Source organism: Lytechinus variegatus, chromosome 9 (assembly GCF_018143015.1).
Source record: "Lytechinus variegatus isolate NC3 chromosome 9, Lvar_3.0, whole genome shotgun sequence".
Taxonomy (NCBI): domain Eukaryota; kingdom Metazoa; phylum Echinodermata; class Echinoidea; order Temnopleuroida; family Toxopneustidae; genus Lytechinus; species Lytechinus variegatus.
Window position 1 is genome coordinate 18,070,290 of NC_054748.1, and position 23,383 is coordinate 18,093,672.

At 37.4% G+C, this 23,383-nt stretch overlaps 2 protein-coding genes across 2 annotated transcripts; both read right to left on the reverse strand.

Annotated features, from left to right (window-relative positions):
- Positions 1–5,103: 5,103 nt before the first annotated feature.
- On the reverse strand, positions 5,104–7,168 carry LOC121421858. The gene is made up of 2 exons (XM_041616660.1): positions 5,500–7,168; positions 5,104–5,195 (listed from the first exon to the last, which is right to left on the reverse strand). The coding sequence occupies exon 1, from the start codon at positions 7,166–7,168 to the stop codon at positions 6,101–6,103; it is 1,068 nt and encodes a 355-aa protein (XP_041472594.1). The 3' UTR covers positions 5,104–5,195; positions 5,500–6,100.
- Positions 7,169–18,053: 10,885 nt separating this feature from the next.
- LOC121421860 (putative nuclease HARBI1) lies at positions 18,054–22,899 on the reverse strand. Its single transcript, XM_041616661.1, has 2 exons — positions 21,878–22,899; positions 18,054–18,328 (listed from the first exon to the last, which is right to left on the reverse strand). Exons 1-2 carry the CDS (start codon positions 22,897–22,899, stop codon positions 18,325–18,327), a joined length of 1,026 nt encoding a protein of 341 aa, XP_041472595.1. The 3' UTR covers positions 18,054–18,324.
- Between the last annotated feature and the right edge of the window lie 484 nt (positions 22,900–23,383).

The following is a 23,383-nucleotide window of genomic DNA, read 5'->3' on the forward strand; positions in this document are numbered from 1 at the left end:
CCACATCGACTCAATCTCATTTTCTGACCTCACTGTAAATCTGTCAAGTTCTTGTCGTAATCTCGGTATATTTTTGATTCTAAACATGTCTAATCACATTTGTTATATCAGTTCGCTACCAATTGCGAAATATTTGTTTATTAGGAAATACTTGTCTGGACCGGCCACAGAAAAATTTGTTCACGCAACAAATTTTCCAATTTAGACTATGTCTTGCAGATCTATACCTCAAAATCAATGTGTGTGCCAAATTTCATGAGCATTGGTTGAAAAAGATGAAGGAGTTCGAACTACAAGATTTTCTTTAAATAATATTTCGTTACCATGGCAACACAATTTTTTCATATACGCATAAAATATGTTTTGCACATCTTCACATCAAGACTAATGTTTGTGCCACATTTAATGAAAATTGGTTAAGAACTGAGGAAGTAGTTGGAACAGCAAGATTTATACATAATTTTTGCCAATATATACCGTTACCATGGCAACACAATTTCCAACACATGTATAAATGTGTCTTGAACATCTTTTCCTCAAATCCAATGTGTGAGCCAACTTTCATGAGAATTGGTAAAAAATTAATGAAGTATTTAAAACGGCCAAATTTTGGCCATAATATATTGTTACCATGGCAACACAATTTCTGAAAAAGAAAAACATCTTCCACCTCCTTCCCTTAAGACCAATGTGTGTTCAAAATTTTATGAAAATCGGTTTAAAAAATGAGGCAGGAGCTCGAAATGCAATATAGGTATAAATTCTAAAATTTTGTTGGCTGAATTACCTTGAAACTAAATACAATTAAGACAACTCACAGCTGTGTTAAAGTTAGGGCTAAATTCTTAGCCATGTTGTATTTATGAAATACAGAATCTGCAGTTTTAAGAAAAGATACTTAGCCATTCATCCTATATCTGTCTTAGTTGCGCAAAACATCTTAGCCAAATTCTAAGACAAAATTCTTAGCCAATTCTTTATGGAATATGCGTTTTGGCTAAGAATTTTATCTTAGACAGAAAATAAGACAAAATGCTTAGATTTTTTACTTAAGCATGCTTATCTCGTTTATACGGGCCCTGGGCCCGTATTCCATAAACGAGATAAGATTTTTGCTTAAGTCTTAGCAATTTGTCTTAGCATTTTGCTCGTCTAAGAAATCTTTCCTAGCGATATTCCATAAACTTAAGACGTTTGTCTCAAGTCAGACGATATGGCTAAGCCAAATTAAGTCTCAAATTATATGACGTCACGAGGAAATGATGTGACGTCACGCAACTTTTGTTGCGAACGGCTGCTCCGCGGTAAATATAGTAGTCTATGCGTTTTACGTGTTAAAGCAAAAATCGCATAACGATCTCAAGATGGAGGTAAAGTCGAGGAAAGCGAATTTCACCGAGGAGGAGAAAGCAACGTTAATAATTGAAATTAGAGAAAGGGAAGACATCCTCCGCCCAAAATTGAACTCAAGGGTCACTTTCCAAGAGAAGGAAAGAGCGTGGGCCGAAATTGCCCTTAAACTAAATGCTGCAAACCCAAGTGTGAAAAGATCGGTGCATGAGATCAAGAAGAAATGGCATAACCTAACCAGCACAATGAAGGACAATCTACATCAAGATAAACGTGCAATGGATCGGACAGGTAAGGAACTGTTTCTCTTTTCTTTCTTTTGACATATCGACTTAAAAAATCCGGTTAATGTACATCATAGTCAATATCCACCCCGTAACAAAACAAAACAAAACAGTTAGAGTCTATCCAGCCGTCCTGGGGGTTCAATAATTGAATGAAATCGAGATTCGATCGGCAGGCCAAACATAAAATGTTTCTGGTCAGATTTTGACTGAAAAATTGTGAGCTTTATTAGTTTAAATCAGATAAACGTGAATTAAAATGTGAAACATCTTAAGTGATTATTAATCACACACTCGGTCTCGAACAAAGAAAACAAACACAACAAGAAGTGAAGTCAGATATCGGCGGCCGATCGGCCGATCTCTAACGTTAACATACCGATAATCTCGACCGGCGTGGCGTCACTCATGCATGAAAAATAACGGAAAGACAAGACAACTATGAGCGACTGGCGTGGAACATTTTCTACTCCTTACAGCGACAATCAGCTCACAATTTGTCCAGCATATTTGATTAAGGCAAGCTTCGGCCATATCGTGAATACTGACTCTGGAGCCATAAAGTATACAGTACCTGAATTTCACTAAGCACGACTACGCCTCGTTGACTTTCAATAGATTTATTTCGTTCAATGCAAGCTCACTCGGCTCGCTCTCCGCGGACAAGACTCTCGCACGTGGGACAATTTCTCCGTTGACACGACATTGCATTGCATGATAACTCTCGCATCATCACACTCCCAAATCATAATGGATCATCCCAGATGATATGATATCATACACAGTCACACACAATAATTTTCAGCGTACTATTACTTTATCTTCCTTTTTGACTCCAGCGCGTGTTATTGTGTTGCCAAAACCCATTGACGGAGCCAAAAAGGAGGATAAAACCTAGAATCTTAGTTTTATCGTTCTTTTTGGCTCCGTCTATGGGTTTTGGCCACGCGATAACACGCGCTGGAGTCAAAAAGGAAGATAAATAATAAGCTTGTTAAAATTGTAGTGGATGGATAGCCAACTGTCTAAAAGTGGCAGAGTGGTTTTGAAGAGAAGGGAAAAGAGGGGTTGATGGAATATATACAGGTTAATTACCGTGCGTATCATTAAAAAAGTGGAGTCAAAAAGGCGGATAAAGATATAGACAGTTTGAATTGATTTGTTTAGTGGATAGCCTACTGTCTAAAAGTGGCAGAGTGGTTTTGAAGAGAAGGGAAAAGAGGGGTTGATGGAATATATACAGGTTAATAACCGTGCGTATCATTAAAAAAGTGGAGTCAAAAAGGAGGATAAAGATATAGACAGTTTGAATTGATTTATTTAGTGGATAGCCTACTGTCTAAAAGTGGCAGAGTGGTTTTGAAGAGAAGGGAAAAGAGGGGTTGATGGAATATATACAGGTTAATTACCGTGCGTATCATTAAAAAAGCGGAGTCAAAAAGGAGGATAAAGATATAGCAGGCGCGTAGCCAGGGGGGGGCGGTGGGGGCGGTCGCCCCCCCCAAAACGTCCCCAAAAAGAAAAAAAAAGAAGGGAAAAAAGAGAGGAGAAAAGGAAAAGGGAAGGGAGGAAAGGGAAGAAAGGTAGCTTTGTGTTTTTTTTTTCTTTTTATTCTTTATTTTTTTCTCAAAAGAGAAACTCCTTCACTCTTCTTGCTCTAAATTCATATATGAATTTTGCTTCCGCGCTGCGCGCGGTTAAATGACAATATTGAAGTTCTCCATTGTTCCCCATCTTTTCTCTAACTCTGTTTTTCCACCTCAGCTATGTGTTTCTTGCCAGTTAAAGTTAAAATTGTATACATTAGGGCATGAATTTGAGTAAGGTTAGGCTGAAGTAAATATATGAAGTTATCTTTTTTTTCAATTGATCGCGCAACTTCGGGTCTGGTCGGCTCCGAGCGGGTAAAATCTTTATATCAGTTTCTGCCGTCACCTCCATAAAGTCAGCTTCTCCCGCTTTTCAGCTCATTACTATAAACAACCATAATTTGGGGGCAAACAGGTTCCTAATTTAAAAAGAGGAAGGTATGGAATTCGTGTCGTATTAAATAAAAAAGTACAATATTTTTTATCAAATTGTATTAAACTTCATGTCATTTCCCTGTATACATTCATCTCCTGTCCTGTTTTGCGCCCTCAGTTTGAAATTTTGAATGACACTTAAGTTTCTTTATATTCAAAATGAAGCGCTTCAGGATAAGTCAAAAAAATTAATCATCCTTTATTATATAGATAGATAATTTCAATAAATCACAGAAGTTTCAACTTTATGCGCACTATTTTCCTTGTAATGAAGTTCAATAATCTTAGAAAATCAATTGAATTAGAGACGATTGGGTATTAGAGATATCTACATTTGATGAAACGTCCGCCCTTTGAAATTTCAGAGTTTCATTGCTCTGCACGGGGAGGAATATCTTCCTCTACCAATCTTCTCCTCTGTTTTGGGAGTTAAAAATATGCACTGATGCTGAATTGTTTGTAATCAAATCTGATCTTTCTAAAGAAAGTTTCAATATATCTTTAAGAATACCCTTTTCTCGGGACCCTTTTTATGGCAAGAAAAATTGATAAAACACTTTAGCTTCCGCGCTACGCGCGGAGTTATTATCATTTTAATTTCCTCCATTGTATACCTCTTTTGTGCGTTCACAATCACTTTTGAAAACAAGGTTCAAAATCGCAATATAGTCAACCGAATTGGAGGTACCAGAGACAAGAGAAACTGCTCCTTTTCATTTTAATTTATGAAACACTAAAAGCTTCGCGCTTCGCGCGGGAGGGGGAAACTCCCCCTCCCTGCACCCACCCCCTAGGGAGCGCGCTTCGCGCGCTCTGTAAGTGTTGGCACGCTTCGCGTGCATTTACCGCCCCCTCCAAAATGAAATCCTGGCTACGCGGTTGAGATATAGACAGTTTGAATTGATTTATTTAGTGGATAGCCTACTGTCTAAAAGTGGCAGAGTGGTTTTGAAGAGAAGGGAAAAGAGGGGTTGATGGAATATATACAGGTTAATTACCGTGCGTATCATTAAAAAAGTGGAGTCAAAAAGGAGGATAAAGATATAGACAGTTTGAATTGATTTATTTAGTGGATAGCCTACTGTCTAAAAGTGGCAGAGTGGTTTTGAAGAGAAGGGAAAAGAGGGGTTGATGGAATATATACAGGTTAATTACCGTGCGTATCATTAAAAAAGTGGAGTCAAAAAGGAGGATAAAGATATAGACAGTTTGAATTGATTTATTTAGTGGATAGCCTACTGTCTAAAAGTGGCAGAGTGGTTTTGAAGAGAAGGGAAAAGAGGGGTTGACGGAAAAAAAGGTTGATTACCGTGCGTGCGTATCGTTACAAAAGTGGAGAAAAAAGAACGATAAATCCAGTCAACTTTGAAATTGTCTAATTAAAAAGGAGGACAAAATTCTTACCGTTCTTCCTCGGTCCGGTTCCTCGTTTGTCGGTGAAGGGCAGTTCGGAGAAGGTTTTGGCGGTTAGGGGATCACGTTGTTCGCTGTCGGCCGAAGTCAGCAAGGTTCCTGCAGGCAAACCGGCGGAGGATATCTATTTAAAAAAAGTAATATCATTTTAGTAGATCGCCCATAGCTATACGCAAAACTATCACATTTTCCTTTAACTGACAAGATAATGCAGATTGACAAACTAAATAAATTGTAGAAAAGGGATAGGGCTTTCTAGGTGTTTCGGGCCTAAATCCATATTCATAATTACATTTTAATTTTGCTGACAAAATAAAATAATCAAGGCCTCGATCATATTTGTCTAACTAGTAATCTAACTGAAACTCATTGAAAAGTGAGCGTGAGAGTCACTGCCATTAATGTAAGGAGTTTCGTTACCAACTTACCAGGAAATAGGCTATTCCGGATGATTAGCTTTTCTGAAAATTTGTTGCTGTCATATCAAGTTGAGGGGAAGAATGTAGAGCATGTCATTAACCAGGGTGTTGCCAAAAGAGATCCTGGAAAATAAAAGTTTTACAAAATTGATTAATTCAAATATATAGTGATAGGCCCTTTGCCGATATGTCTCAATGGTTGATTATTTTACTAAATAAATTGAAATGTGATATAGATCAGAAAAGATGGACTTAAATCTAAAATGACACTTTTCATGAATAAAATGTTTTAAAATGCACAAGTCCCTTTCACAAGCTAATATAACCAAGCATTAGTACACATCTTCTTCAAAAATAATTTACATCATTGACAGTAACTATAACTATGGTCTTACCGAAATGTGAATTAGATCCAAATTTATATCCATATGATCATGAGAGTAGTAAAATCCAACAATTCATTTCTTCAAAGTCATTAATACAAAGTTTCCAAACTCCAATTGCCACAAAATTAGGCCTGTAACTAGAAAGTTGTAAAAACCAGTCTGAATTAAAACTCCATTTAACTGTTAAAAACACGAACACTGTTTTTTTGTTTTCTGGAACTCATTTACTGGAAATCATCGTCGTCTGATCCCCAATCTGCGACGAAGTTTTGCCTATCATACACATTGACACTCTTGTCCTTCTGAAGTTTTGCTTTCCCTTTCTTGTCAATCGGTACAAAGCCGGGAGGATGATGCAGTGTGCCAGTAACCGTGTCACTCTTACGCTTCTTCTTCCCCTTGCCTTTCTTGCTTCGGCCGTAAGATGGCGATGTTGCACGGAATGGACTGGCGATGCTAGAACTCGGCGAGAGGACGCGCTTGACGGTGGGAATCGAGGGTGACGAAGGCACGGATGATGCGGCTTGTGGATGGATGCCTGACGGTCCGGGGACGTCTCTGGGAGACAACGGGGGCGATGCTCTTGGAGGAGAATCTATCCTGACAGGGGTGTCGCCTGTTAATTCCTCTCTCATTAGCTTGTCTTTCTTGTCTGCGTGCCATGTGTCGAAGAGAGGAACTTTCATGCATAGATTGGGCTTTCCTCTGAGATGATAATGATCCCTTATCAAATCCATGAACGCAGGGATCAGCGGGCGTTTGCTTGCCGCATTCCTATTTCTCCATATTACTTCACAGAGATGTGACTCGAATGTCGATGCTTTGCAGCCATTCATTCTCCTGAAGTGATCTTTTCCACTCTTCCAGGCACCTTCAATTGTGTTGGTGTGAACAGTGGTTGCCTCTCCCGTTGTCGTATCTCGATATTTCTGCACAAATGTGTCGGAGTGCTCAACAGTGAAATGGCGATATCCTATCTCATTCAGCCTGTAATAGGCACGCCATCCATCCGAATAGATCGTCGACCCCTTTTCCACATGCCTTTCGATTAATGGAAGCAGAGTGTTTTCATCTCTTCTCTCAACGGGTAGAGTACAATCCTGTTGGTAGATCTTTCGACCATTGCGAGGATCTCCCCTGTGGTACTTGGTCCTCCTCCCAAATAGACTCTCATCAATCTCGACTTCTCCTCGAAGCTTTTCCCCCAACTCGTAATACAAGTCATGGACGAATTTACGACAATGATCGCGCAAAAAATTCGCCCAGTCCACGGCGGAATTCTTATAATCCATCCCGGATTCCACAGCACAGCGGTGAAGCGTAGATCCTAAGATCCACTCTCTTAAAAAGATGAGTATCTCCCGGACGTCAAAATGAGTTCCCTCAAAAAGGGAAAACGAGTGGCCCGAATAACTCTTCTCATGAGGCCATCTCACAGTTCCTCGGCACCTCCAGATTCTGCCTCCTCTCCTTCCAACTTTCTTAATTGCCTTGCAAGGCCTTTTGCAAACTTCGCAAAATATCTGCGATGCGATGAAACGATTGTCCTCTAGCCATTTATACAAGACGTCATCACTCTGGGCTAAAAGCAGATGAAAGGAAAACGGGTTGCGAAAATGAGGCAATCCGATGTTGGATGGATCTCGCTCTCGCTTTGACCAAGACATGTTGATATACTTCTTCATCGACGACTTAGTGTGGAGTGACTCAAATTGGCGGGAGCTGTAATCAATATCACTAATTCAGGCAAAGATCTACATAATATGACAACGCCTACCTATACCCAATAAAATAAATGGGGCTTATGAATATTCATATGAATGCATGAAATAGATTTGCAGAATAAAACTTACCTTTATTTAGTAGTATTTAGGTTGACCATTTAGGTATTCATACCGCTTTGTCGAGATATTCCATGCATATATCCGATAGTTCCTTCCTCCTTCGTATAGGCGAAACAGAGCTTCAAAATGCGAAATAGCTGCTCTATCTCGGCATAATCCATACAGGTTAGCCCATTCCATGAACACTGTGGGATTCAGGCCGTTGACAAAAACAAAAGCTGAAACTAAACACCTTTCCCAATGTCTTAGATTCTTAGTCCAAAAACATCGTCTAATTCTTCTCGGCCATAAATTTGCTTCTCCGATGATATCCTGAATATCTCTCCAAAGTATATATATTTGTCGATTCCTGGATGACATTTTTTGGCAGTTGAAAGATTCAGAAAGATAGTAGCTACAGGTGAACCACACGCCAGATAAGGTTATCGAGATTCTTATGAATAATCATGAGCTTAGTGAATCAGTTTTGTCGTCACGCTATTACAGCTTTTCATTGGTCAAAATAGTTACTGAGTATGCGCTTGCGCGTAATGGACGAATCAAAGTGCAGTATTTTCCATCTTCTAATCATGCGCAGAATGGACCAATCACACAGCTTATTCATTTCCCACAAACAGTGTGTAACTGAAAATGAACAGGCACACACACTTCCGCGACCCAGTGATGTAATATACATAATTTTTCATGAATGAAAATATTCCTGCAGAACTGCACCTGTGCGATGCTCTTGCTTCCATACAATTTTGGCGGCAACTGGTCCCCCCCCCCCCGCAAGATGTTCACATATCCAACACTCAACTTGTTCAAATCTGCATTTACTCACTTTTCATCAAAGAATCAGTTTACCTTATTTATACTACAACATATAGGTATATTCACGAATAGTTATTTATTTAGTTCTCCATTATAATACGATTTATAATGAATAAAAGTCATGTGAGTTTGAATGCAGGTGTATAACATTTCCAATTTTAAATCAAAAGTATAGCGAAGTGAACTCCCAATGCCTGTGATTCATTAATGTATTAAAACTTTAAGTGATAGGAAAAGCGACAAGATATTTGATTGAGTTTTTGGATCTTAAATGGGGGGGGGGAGGGATTGGAGTGGTCTTTCACGAGGCCAATACATTTTCGCCATGTATCCAACACATCCTCTCCAAACCACGTGGGCAAACACTACGAGAGTGAGATGCACGTGCCAAGAAATAATTAGCAGCATTTTATGTCAATCATTAGGCTTGAAATTCACAAGCATGGCACGCGACACGCGCCTCTCGATCGATTAAAACCGTAATTTATTCCGTCAATCATTATAACGGGCCTAGAAATTTACATCTCCATTGAATTAGGCATACCTGCACATATGTAACATACGATATCATGTAGATGTCATTTTGGAGGGGGCATAAAATAGCTTCATGGGAGTAGTGGCTGGCTCTATTATGACGTCAGGAGCCCAAACTCGAGCTATTTAATGACTCAGAAGTAGACCTTTATTATTTCCCAACATGTTCACTTTGCGATATCTGTATTTATTTTGTCATCTACATGAATGAATTGACATTTTTTTTATTTTGGCATATTCCTATATGCGAATTGTCTAAGTGTATTGTTTATTTAGTCAGAATAGGCCTGACGTTGATTCTGAATATTTTTTTTTACTCTTCCTTTATTCTACTGAATATATCAATATATTATATTTAGCGTCTTTTTACTCAAATTTTTAGCGAATTTACACACAGTAATTAACCTGTAATTTTAATAATAATAATAATAATGCTCAATTCTTGTATAGCGCATCACACATAGCATAGCATGTCCCTATGCGCTTAGAGAAGAAATAGTGAAAGGTATATAAGAATAAAGTAATCGAGATATTTAGATTGGACCATTAGTTCAAAGTTAGTTTTTTATGCATTGCAAAGATATGTCTTGAGGGATCTCCTGAATGTACATAAATCACTTTGATATCTCATTGAATTCGGTAAAGCATTCCAGAGGACAGCAGAGGCATAAGTAAAAGCACGCTCACCATATGACTTTGTAAAGACAGAGGGAACAACAAATAATGCTTTTGAGCTTGATCTAAGATTTCGGGATGGCTGGTAATATGAAACTAAATCGAGTAAATAGGACGGGGCAATTTTATAAAAAACAGTTGTGTGCAAAAACTAGAAGTTTGAATACAATCCGGGAACGGACAGGGAGCCAATGTAATTCTCTGAGAACTGGAGTAATTGCTTCATACTTGCGTGTTCGTGTTACTAATCTCGCAGCTGAATTTTGAATGGTTTGCAGTTTTTTAATTTGTTTAATAGGTAATCCTGAAAGGAGACTATTGCAGAAATCAATGTGACATAAAACAAAAGCATGTACCAATTTTTCAGTGGTGGGTTTATCCAAGAATTCACGAAGTTTACCAATTTTGTATAAGGCATATGATGCAGAGCGACATTTTTGGGATATAAATTCATCGAATGTCAATTTATCATCAAATATAACTCCTAGATTTCTACAAGAAGTACTTGCGCGTATGTCCATTCCACCAAGTTTTAACATCTGGATTGATTCTGTTTCTCGGAAACGTGAGGAAATGTGTAAAAACTCTGTTTTTTCACCGTTTAGTTTGAGGCTATTGATCTGTGACCATTCTTTAATCTCTTGAATACATTGTGTAATTTCAGCAGTGGGGTCAGAATCCTTAAACTTTTTAAGGGTAACATACAGTTGTGTGTCATCCGCATAAAACATTTTTTGCATTTTGAACTTATCAATGATTTTTCATCAATCCTTCTTTCAATTCTTTTCAAAACCACTCTGCAACTTTTAGCTAGTTTGCTATATCAACTAAATAAATCAATTCAAACTGTCTATATCTTTATCCTCTTTTTTGACTCCACTTTTTTAACGATACGCACGGTAATTAACCTGTATATATTCCATCAACCCCTCTTTTCCCTTCTCTTCAAAACCACTCTGCCACTTTTAGACAGTAGGCTATCCACTAAATAAATCAATTCAAACTGTCTATATCTTTATCCTCCTTTTTGACTCCACTTTTTTAACGATACGCACGGTAATTAACCTGTATATATTCCATCAACCCCTCTTTTCCCTTCTCTTCAAAACCACTCTGCCACTTTTAGACAGTTGGCTATCCATCCACTACAAGTTCAACAAGCTTATTATTTATCTTCCTTTTTGACTCCATCGCGTGTTATCGCGTGGCCAAAACCCATAGACGGAGCCAAAAAGAACGATAAAACTAAGATTCTAGGTTAATTTTATCGTTCTTTTTGGCTCCGTCAATGGGTTTTGTCTACTTAATAACACGCGCTGGAGTCAAAAAGGAAGATAAATAATAAGCTTGTTGAAATTGTTTTACAATTTGTAATTTATTTAGTATGAAACCTGAAAGCGAAGAGAAGAGGAAGAGGGAGAGAGGGGGGGAGGGGATCCATGGTTTCGCGCGCGTAGGCTCGGCGATATGCGATTGCGCTACGCAGGCTTGTATAATAAAATAGCTTTCGTCTTTAGACCTTTACCCGGTGCGGTATCGAGACTAAGCGGTTGTTATTAGAAATTTTGGACCCCAGATTTTTTTTGTCTCCGGAGTCAGAAAGCACGATAATGCCGAAGCTTCAATTGTGTCTGCACTCCTATCGAACACAGCGAAGCGAAAAATACAGTCATGACATGACAGTAATACCATGGTCACATTTGCTACGGCCGCCGTAGATTCTAAAATTTCTACGGCGAGTAGCAATTCTACGGTCGCCTCAGAATTTCCACGGCAACTTACTATAGCGGTCACATATGTTACGGTCGCCGCACGGCGTATTTTTTAATTTATGGAGAAAAGAAATCTGCGGCTGACGTATGTCCTTGAAATCATGACGTACGGTCGCCCTATGGCGACCCTGCGCTGGCCGTAGGTTTTTGACAAATACTACGGCAGACGCAAGGTGGCCGCAAGGCGCCCTCACGGCGGCCGCAGGGGGACTATACAGTGAGAAATACCATCATGATATTTTACAATAGACATTTCATTTCAGAAATTTTTCAAAGTGTCGCACCATGCCCATGCGCGTATTCTGGGCGGGAGGGAGGGGGGGTTCGGGGCCCAGCCCCGGGTAGGCGAAAAGGGGGCGCCATAAGAGGGAGGAAAGAAAGGGAAAGAAAAGGGAGATAAAAAGGAGGGGGAAAGAAGAGAAAGAGAAAATGGAGAAAAGAAAGAGAGAAGGAAACAAGAAGAAGGGAAAAGGAGCCTGAGAAGAGAAAAGGGGAAAGGGGGAGGAGTAATAAAAGTGCCGGGGCGCCAAATTGATGTTCGACTTAGGAAGGGGGGGTCGCCAAATTAATGTTTGATACTGATCTGAATATTATGCGATCAGTAATGTTCGACCTAGGAAGGGGGGGGGGGGCAATTCGACCTTTGTGGTGATTCGCGCTCGCATCGAATGGTTATTTAGATGACATCCTGTTAATGATTACCTAATGATTACCTCAATTGCGTAGAATGTCTAGTTTTGGAACAGAATATAATCGAATAATTTTTAAGTGCCCATCCTGATAATGATTACCAATAATGCTTAGAATTTCCAAACTTTGGGTCATTTTGGAATATAGACAATCATCAGCTCGCCCTGACAGATAGATAGATACCCATCTTGCTCATGCTTACAAAACTTCTCTGAATATTCTATTTTCAGGTCTATACACAAGCTATCAAAAATCAAGTTCGCATTATTTATTTGGACTTATGAAATAAATCTCCCTTAACCATGTTAACTTGTTTGTATGAATAAAGTTAAGATGTTAATAAAGACGTTAGTCTTAAGTAAGAACTACACCCTAGGAAACAACAACAAAAATCAGCATTTAACTCTCCATGGTAGTAATAATAATAATGATAATGATAATAACATCATATTTTACCCAAGTGAGCCGCTAGTGAAAGGGCTATATCTGTGCTTCCTGGTCACATTTTTTTTTAAAGTGGTATTACAGTATATCATATTCATGGATAGTTTGCTTTTTATTAAGTCATAATTAAAAAAGTTGTCTGCAGTTGTCCTTTTCATGTGATTATGAAATAAGATATTCAACATGCATTTAAGGCACCTGTTTGCCTGACGAGGAGGGGTCACCATTTTTTTCCGAAAAGTACACATGCATATGGGCCAAAATTATAGGGCGGGCCCCCGAGGTGCAAAATTCTGAATACGCGCCTGGTGGCTTTCGAGCAGATAACACAATAGGAGAAGGGGAAAGGAGGGAAGAAAAACACGAGGGCAGCCGCACGGCCACCGTACGCTCAACGTACGGCCGCCGTAGACCGTTCTACGCCATGCCTACGGCTAGTCTAATTTCTACGGCGAGCGTAGAAAAGAAAAAATGTTATAACTCCGAGTTAAAATTCTACGGCCACCCCTACGGCCTGTAAAAAGTAGGAATCCGCCGTACGTCGACCCTGCGGCCACCGCAGATTTTCTGCGGCCGCCGCAGAAATCTCTCGAATTCATGTATCTACGGCCGCCGTAGAGCATATGTGACCAAGGTATAAGTACGGTACCGTACGGTACTACCGACGTGTATTTAAATTTTAGTCCCATGTTTTGTTTTTCGCGTAGGGCCTTCCTTCACCATGCTTGTCTTGCAAGGCATTTGCAACTTGCAAGTTACAAAACGTTAGATCTATTCTAGATCTGCATCACACACTTATAAAGATCAATTTGATATGATAATGTTTATTATTTTAGACTGGTAAATCAGTTCATTGGTAAAAATACATGCCGCAGCCCGTAGATCACCCTTGGTCACACATCAAATGAGAGAATGAATTATGAATACGGTAAGTTATAATTATACTCAACTTGCGGTGTTCGTTCATGCAGGCTCCACCTCACTACTGCTGCACTCTGCTCCATCTACCCGAACATTGAGTCTGTGAACTTACTCTAATTCTGAGTGACAGTCACAAAGGCCAAATGTGCGATTTTATGGGGGGGAAATATAAAATTCATGCAAGTTGCAATCAAGTCCAAGAATACCGGTATAGACTATAGGCCCTAGCGTCATTCTTAATCTTATTTTACACATCGTGATGTTGCATGAATTTTAAATTTTTGTATTTTCACCCATAAAATCCCACTTGTGTCACACGTAATATCAGAGCAAGTTCATGGACTTGATGTTTGGGTAGGTGGAGCGAAGTGTAGCAGTAGTAGAGTGGAGCCTGCACGAACATCGCTTGAGCCTGAGTAGCCTGAGGTATCTCATGATGGTTAGTTTGACTGGATAACGTAGTTCGTTGTTAGACTTAAAATGATTAGACCCTCTTCCATGCCTAGCTCTGGCATATTAAAAACTCACATCTAACGTTAAAATTTAGCATTATTTATATTGGCTATAATATTACTTCGTTCCCAGATATGAGTGGAATTTAGTAACGTTAACAAACGAACAACAACTAGTGAGCGTTTGGCTGTGGATTTTCGAAAGTAACAAGTGGGTTGCACTTGCTGAGATGCCACTTCTGGCGTCCACAACACACATGACACTACTTCTATGGCTTGATTTTTATGTGCGCTGTGGCATGTATGATTGTCTTCGCACCCCGGTCCCTGCCCCCCATTCAGTTATTTAGGGTACACGCATATTCTCATTCCCACCATTTGAAAGCACCCCCCCCCCCATATCTCATATCTGCCAAAATTTCTGAACCCCCTGTCACCAGATTTTTCTGCCTTGGAAATCCCCCTAAATCCAGAACATGAACATGTACTGCTCAATGAGTAAATTTACCCCCCCCCCCATCTCTGGTGAGTTCTCATTCCAACCCACTATCTAAGGACAGATAGCCCCCCCCCCTTCATATCTCATATAAGCTGCCATTGCAATAGATGTTCACTGATGTAATGATAGAGGAAAAGCTTTCAAAACTAGCAGGAATTTTCCCATTGGAGATATTTCACATTATCTCCTCCCTACCTTGACATGTGTGGTGTGAAAGATGTTGTGCTCAGGAGGCAAGATGCAATTTGAAAGAATGAGTAAAATCAGAAAATATGTGTACAAAACAAATGGAGGGTTGTCCACAAAATCATCAATTTTGAAGCACATTCACCAATTTGAGGATCCCCATAGAAAGTACAAGACTTTTCAAACTTGCATAACTCGCTTATATAACCGATTTTGATTAAACAAGTTTTAGAATGCTCCTCTCATGTTATTCTTTCTGATAAGATTGTATTTTGGTGTCCTTTAAAATGAAAAACTAATTTTGCGATATATTTCGACATAATATCATGCGCTATCATTGTAATTTTTCCTCCATTCTTAATATTGATATCTTGCCATAGTTTTCATTATTATTATTTTTTGTGGGGGGGGGATTCAACCAAAGGCCCTCCACTTGTATATTTATAATACTATCTAAACTATACATGGACTCATCCACTATTGACAAGAGGGGGCAGGCCGTCAAAATATCCGGGCAATCCCATAAATACAGACGTACATTTCTTAGCGTGTAATGAGCTTTGACAAAAAGGGAATAATTAACATGTATTTTCATACAAAACAATGTACCTCTATAAGAAAAAAAAATCATTAAAAAAATTGGAGTAACACCCTTCCTGTGAACTTCTTCTTTTTCTTCAGAGTAGCAATTAAATCTGTATTCTGAAAATTCTTATATCTTGTATCTTTCACTGAGCACGTATGATGTCGGAGCTGAAATATGCGTAAAGCTTAAAATGGTGCCTAAATATCTATGGGTAACATATCGAGATACAAGGTATTCTGAAAAGTCTTATCTTTCTCTATGTTAGCTTCGTTGGAAAATACAATAAAATTACAAGAGGTGGGGGGCTATTGTAACTTAATGTTGCATGCGATATCTGTCAACAATTATGTTTTGCTACCATCCCGCAAATTGTTTTACTATCAAAGACATTAAAGAGATGAATTTGCAGACTTTTTAGCAATTTAAAGATCTTATTCAAGATGATGAAATTTTTCAAATAAAAATGCCTCGGCGGAACAGCCAAGTGTATTTTCAGCACATTATCCTAAAAAGACTGGGGGGTTATTCAGCCCCCCCCCCCCCCTCGACATTTTTCGTGATAAATCCGCCGTGCGAAATTTTTTGACGCGTCGATCACTGAGTGTTTACATTCAAGTCTCGCGCAACTATTGAGACCAAATTTGCGACCCCCGGGTACGCGGTTCGGAAATTACGCAACATTTCTTAACTGCATGCACACCCAAAATTGCACAAAAACGTGAATTTGTTTACAAATCTAATGCAAATGGAGTTTGTATCAAAAATTTATGAATGTTTCATCATTTTTCCTTTTACTGATTGAAATCCATTAATTCATATTATTTATGCTCCAAATGGAGTCCCCAACAATTTCCATTCAAAAAACAAAAAGTCGAAAAACAAAGAAATATATAAGAAATTTAGAAAACAATAGAATACATAAGAAAATAAATGTGATTTTGAATTTTTTTTGTACACTTGATCAGAGTGTTTGTGTACCAAAAATTTGCATTGTAGGGGCATTATTTAGTTAATTACAGCAAAATTTTGATTTTATGCATAAATTAGCATAATCAATTAGCAATGAGATTTTTCGCAGAAATTGATCTAGTAGTTTTGTAGATTATGCCATGGGTAATGTACGTGCCAAGTTTCATCGGAATGCAATCGACGGCCGAGATCATAGGGGGGGGGGGGGCTGAATCACCCCCCCCCCCCCCCAGTCTTCTTGGGCATCGAAATAGCCCAGTCTATTTAGGGTTCAGTTTTTTTTATAGAAGAGATGCTTTAATGGTTGATTTTATCATGTAATACAGTTAATGACTTGTTGACCAAAAATATTTAGCGTTTTCAGAGATAAGATAGGGGATGTCCATACAGAGATAAGACAATTTTCAGATTACTGATTAGAGAGAATTTTAGCGAGCTGTTATTGAATACAAGAAAAATTACAAGAATTTTCAGAATACAACCCTGGCCTGGTTAATGTTATAATGCTCAGGCTCATTCTACATTTTCTGATCCCTTTCTCTTTCCATTGATCCAAATTTTGCAGGTGCTGGACCATCAGCATCTGTTTTAACAGATGTAGACAATCCGATACTCTCAATTATCGGGGAGGAGACCCCTGTCATTGCAGGCATCAAGGATGCCCCAAATTCGTTGATGTCAACAAACAGGTAAGAAAAGAATAAGAGTTTTCACCATCTCATCACCAACAAAACTCATTTTCACCCAAATTTATAAATGTTGTATTAATACTTTAGTGATAACCTGATTGAAGTATTATTTAAATGACAAATCCACCCCCAACAAAAGTTGATTTGATTAAAAAGAGAAGTCCAAGAAGCATGACATTAGAAATTTCAGTTGGGGCATTTTAAAGTTTTGCTTAATATTTCACAAAACAGTTAAATGCACATCGTGCTCAGTATGCAAATGAGGAGAGCAATGACATCATCCACTATTTCTTTGTATTTTGTTACATAAAATATGAAATATTCCCATTGTGGAGTGAAACAACGATTTATTCCTCCCTGAACATGTAGAATTAGCATACAGTTCAGTCAAGTTGGTCCTTATTGTTAAATACGTAAAAAATAAAATATTGTATGATTCAAACAATAAAAAACAAAACTAATAGAGTGAAGGCTATCCATCATCAACTGTCATTTGCATGTCACTGAATGGTGCATATCACTGTTATGTGAAATATAAGCGAAACTTTATGGCTTTAAAAATAAAAAAAATCAGTGTTATACTAGTTTGAATGTTCTCTCTTTGAATCAGCATTTTTCTTGGTTAGACTTGACCTTAAATATCTAGGTGTAACAAATAAAACAATCCAATACATTTTTCTAAAACATGAATTGTAAAATTCAGTTGATTTTATTGGAGCTATTAAGTATTTTCGCTCAACTCAAATGATGACAGACAATGATAGACTGAAATGGTGATAACATCTATTACCTGAAAATCAACTGTAATTTTCAAATTCAAGTTATAACAAATTTTGTTCATCTCTCCTTTAGCACTATTTAATATTTTCTGTGTTATTTCTATAGTTATTTCTATAGTATCGTGATATATTGTCATATATATTTTAGTAAAGTTCCTCCAGTCCTTAAAATGTTGATGATCCGACTTTTTTTTTTTTATTTCTGGTATTTTGCCACAACCGTTATCACAATATTGTGGACTGGTCCGCACTAAGCACAAAATAAAACCAGCAAATCAGGCTAATAAAATTGATTTATGGAACTTTATATAAGTTGCTTTTGGATAACCTTTATCTCTACATTTCTTTGAATAATCAAGTTGAATTATCAATAGATATACATGTAGTACTTCTTTTCCACTTCACCTCAACCTAATAATGGCTATATATATTTAGATATAAGTTCTTGTTCTTCATTTCACAGTTCATCTGACATGGGTCCAAATTCTGTTGATGGGGACAGCCATGCGTCAACATCTCGCTTGTCCATGAAGTCTGGGTTTCATACAGCACCAAAGCGAGCACCAAAGAGGACAGCGGACAATCTCTATGAGATTTACCTGGAAAAGGAGATTGAAAGAGTAGCGCTAAGTTCCAAGAAGCTGCGTGAAGAAATGAGCAAAATTGCCCTTGAGAAAGAGTTGATTGCTTTGAAAATTCAAAAATTGAAGAAAGAAATTGATTGCCCAGTCAAACAGGAAGTTTTTGATCTTACTTCTTGGCCTGAAATGTATTTGCTTTGAATATGTATGCATGTAGATACAAGTTGTTTTCTAGTGAATTTCACTAATTAAGTAGCTCATCCCTTCTTAATGTTTAACAATATTTTGTAAAAACATTTAAAAGCATGCCGTCATGAATATTTATTAGGTGGAGTGACAATGTCATGTCCCAGCTTTACTTTTTTTTATGTTATTACATGAAATCATAATCCCATATTTTCATACAGGTGTGCATAATATGTCTCCCTTGTAATAAAATAAGTTGCAGCAATGAATATCTTATGCATTAAATCATTTGCCAATCCAAATTTTTTTCTCATTCTTGAACAAAATATGAATATAGGAACATTCAAAAGAATAAGTGGGGATATTTTCAATATATTGGTAATGATGATTTCCAATACACTATTTTAACAATGAATGAATGAAACTGCTTGTGTAAATGATGGGGTTAAAATGTTATGATTTTTCGTATGAAATATATACCGGTATATTTTACATAGCACAACTGTCACTTGAAATTCCACAAAATATTTTTTTAAAAGAAATTCTACTTTTTCAAACCTTTCTGCATTATATTAAACTGTATGGTTTGTCTTCTTTTCCAGATTTTTGTTTGAAAAACATGATTTGTCTTATTTTCCTGATTTTTTTTACAACTTGAAAAAAAGAAAGGATTTTCAATACTCTATATACAAAAAAAATTAATGATAATCACGGAAGTCCAAATAGATGATTGGTATGTAAATATTTTGTTTTACATCTTATAATAATTTCACATTAGCATGCAAGAGGGAGTCATCTATCACTGTAGTATTTATAAAGGATTTCGTTTCATGCTCTATGACAAATAAATTAACCATCTCTAACCAGTGAAAATCACTAGTTTGTCTGTAGGGATTCACAAAAGAATATGCTTGCATGAAGTAAAAAATGGTTAGAATCACCTATTTCATGTTCTATGGAGATAAAAAGTACTTTTTTCAGTTTACTTTATGTCAAATCAATTACTTAAATTAAAGTAGGCCTACTATTTATAGTTTCTGAATCGAAATCCTGCAATTTAATGCAGTATATATTGTATTTTGTATGGGACATGTCCCATATGACACACACTGTATTGTACGAGACAACTTTTAATAGTACAACTATTGAAAAATGAAGGGCAGTAATGAGATCGTTATAGGATAATTTGATCACCCATGAGTCAAAGATAGAGAAACTGATATTGAAAGATTGCATCATTGAAAATGAAATTGTAGGAAAAACTTTTGCATTGTCATTTGTCAGTCAGGACATTGCCAAAAAGAGGTTCTGAAAATCAGGGCTGCCCCTATTATGGATCATGAAATGTAGATATTATTTGGAACCATCAATGAAACTATTATTCCACTGACCCGCAATATTTTCAATATTCTCGTGCTTTGCCAATAATCATTCCGGGCAGTGTTTGTACTTGATTATTTGATTACCAAAATTATTGAAAAATGAAAATTACATTGTTCCCCCCCAAAAAAAAAAAAAAAAAAAACTATATCTGACTTCACTTTTGGTTAAAACTCATAATTTTCATACAATTTAGGTATCATAGTAAAATATTACACTACGTATGACTTATTGAAAGCACGTTGAAATTCATATTTTTGAAGTTCCAGTGTGGATTCGCCCAATATTGGTTGGTAATTACCTCAAATATATGTAATCTTGTGCAAGCAAAAGAGAATATATATATATATATTTATATATGTATATACAGTTATATTTATGTGTTATAAATTATTTGTACAGAAGTTATGCAGAATATATACAAATATGTTTATGTGTTATAAATTAATTATACAGTATATTGGTTGATAATTAAAATACATTGTATGCAAAAATTCATATTTCCTTTTTTCAAACTGATTATTTTGGTCAGGAGTGGACATTTTATGTGAAAGATGTAGGGGAGGGAGGATGAAATCCTAAAGGCAATACAAAAATTAAAAAAATACCATCTTGAATGGGTAAATTTTCCAATAACCTTTATATACATATTGTTTCATCAAGAAGAGGAATTGTGTTTGAAACTCTATCACTGTCATATTTAAAGGGCATGTTCACCCCAACAAAAGTTGATTTTTATAAAGAAAAATCAAACAAGAATAATGCTAAGTTTTTTACAAATCTGATGTAAAATAAGATAGTTATGAGATTTCATATTTTCGCTTATTTGAATAATTAAAACAGTTACAACATGCATATCAGTATGATGGATGATATGCAAATGAGAGATTCGATCATGTTACAATTATCTACTACTGCTATTAAAATTACAATTGCTATTATAATTTCTTTGAATTGGAGAATATATAATTTTTGAAATTCTACTATAATAAAGTTAAATGGGAGGAATTAAAACTTTATTTCACATTTTAATGAGGAAAAATGAAAATATTTCATGTATAAAAAATACAAAAGAAATAGAGTGGATGACATCGATCACATCACTAACCAGGATATGCAGATATTAAACTGTTTTGTGAAACCATACTTTAAAACGCCATAAACTTCTTATTTACTTCACATTTTGATGAAATTTTTAGTGTTATGCTTGTTTGGATTTTCTCTTTTTGAAAGGACATTTTGTTGAGGTAGACTCTTGCCCTGTAATGATTAATTGCCCATTTTCATCAGATTCATCCCTAAGATTGTTTGCAATCAATTGAATAAATTAAAAGGGATTAGGGGGCGGGGCACAATCCCTCAAGATGAAATCAAGGTGGCAGCCCCCGCCCCCCCCCCCCCCGATTGCCTTTCACGATTTTGGTTGAAGTGACCGATTAGTGAGGAGTTCTGGCATAACAAATTTTTCTTCAATTTTTTTTGGTGGGCTATTTTAACCAATTATGATTCTCCTACCTAATTTAGAAAGAATATTGAGAAATATCCATTTTTATGCCGTCACTCTATTTTGGGGGGATTGATGTTTTATATTTATGACGAGAAAAAATTAGTAAGCCTACAGTGTAATGTGAGAAACAATTATGTAAATTCATGAAATGTTTTGAAATTATTGAGAAAGAAAATAAAGCAATGTTGATGATTTTTATCCTCACCACCCCCTTGCATGGTCGTATGCAGAATAGGGAGGGGGGCAGGGGCTGTTGCCCCCATCCCCCATTCATACATTTACATTTATATACTTGAAAATAAAAACAAAAAAATCAAGTATCCACGAAATCCTTCAATTTCATTTAAGAAAAAAATTAAAACAAACATGGCCCCCAGAGTCAAGCCCCCGGAGTCAGTCGCTACGCTTCCTCACATTTTTTCTTTGTTTAATATTAAAATCATTCCACATATTGATTAATAATGATTATAGTGATGTAGCGAAAGGCAACATACCGTGTGAAGTGATTATTGACAATTTGTTGCCGATATGCTTGGCCACCTAACCCATGTTGCTCGGCATTGTCTTGTGGCGGTTGGTTAAAGTCAACCTCCTCATCTTCTCCTTCCACGTCTGGTATATTAAGCATCTTGGCAATGTTGTGCAAGATACAACAGCATCCGATGATCCGACTTGCCTTCGAGGGGGATACTCTCAGCTCTCCATGTAAACAGTGGAAACGTCGTTTCAGCTGACCGATGGCTCTTTCCACCATACTTCGAGTGAGCTTGTGAGCCCTGTTGAACCGTTCCTCAGCAGGAGTCTGTGGCCTGAGAAATGGAGTGACCAACCATCGTCGAGAAGGATACCCACTGTCTCCAAAGAGATGACCGTCTCCATTGTTGAGGATCTCACCCAGTCCACTTTGTCTCAAAATACGTGAATCGTGCACACTTCCAGGCCACTGGGCATCTATGTTGATGATCCTGTAACTTGCGTCAACCACAATTTGAACATTGATGCTGTGGTACCTCTTTCTGTTGACGAACTGATCTTCGTTCTCCGTTGGTTCTTGTATCCTCACATGGGTGCCGTCAATAAGGCCAACAATGCCAGGAAAGTTAGCGATACCAAAAAATCTGTCCATGTTTTGCCGCCTTTCCACATCATTTGGCAGATGCACGAATTGATGCAGTTTGGTCAGTAAGGCGTCGGTAACCTGCGTGATTATCTTTGACACAGATGGTTGAGAGATACAAAGTGTGTCGCCATCAGTCCGCTGGAAACAGCCAGTGGCATAGAAATGCAAAGCTGTGCATATCTTATCTATGGGTTCAATAGGAAAGTTTCGATTCGCTCTAGGGGCAATGTCATCGTAGATGAGATTGGTGATGTAAAGAATACCTTCCCTGTCGAATCGATAGCGTTGGATAAGTTCAGCATTGGTGTATGTATTCAAGGGATGAACTCGTCTGTCTGCCAAATACCGTCTCATTTCATGCTGGTTGTGGTGCAGGCGGTGGATGAAAGCTGCCATCTTTACTGTTTATGCTATACGGCAACCAAATTTAAGACAGCTCACAGCTGTCTTAAAGTTAGGGCAAAATTCTTAGCCATGTAGAATTTATGGAATACAGACTCTGCATATTTAAGAAAAGTTACTTAGCCATTCATCCTAAATCTGTCTTAGTCGCGCAAAAATTCTTAGCCAAATTCTTAGACAAAATTCTTAGCCAATTCTTTATGGAATACGCGTTTTGGCTAAGAATTTTGTCTTAGACAAAAAATAAGACAAAATGCTTAGATTTTTGACTTAAGCATGCTTATCTCGTTTATGGAATACGGGCCCTGGTCTATTCAATTTCTTCATACTGCTATCTAAGGCATGCTTACGTAATAACTTGCTTTGAAATATGCCTTTCATAATGAAAGAAATGAAAGGTCATTTGACCAAAATTGTCCATGAAGTAACTACGAACTGGGGGGTGTTTCACAAAGATGTAAGTATGACTTAGAGTCGC

Coding starts and splice junctions, on each gene's coding strand:
- LOC121421858 (XM_041616660.1), bottom strand. CDS start 7,168: ATGGATTATAAGAATTCCGCCGTGGACTGGGCGAATTTTTTGCGCGAT.
- LOC121421860 (XM_041616661.1), bottom strand. CDS start 22,899: ATGGCAGCTTTCATCCACCGCCTGCACCACAACCAGCATGAAATGAGA.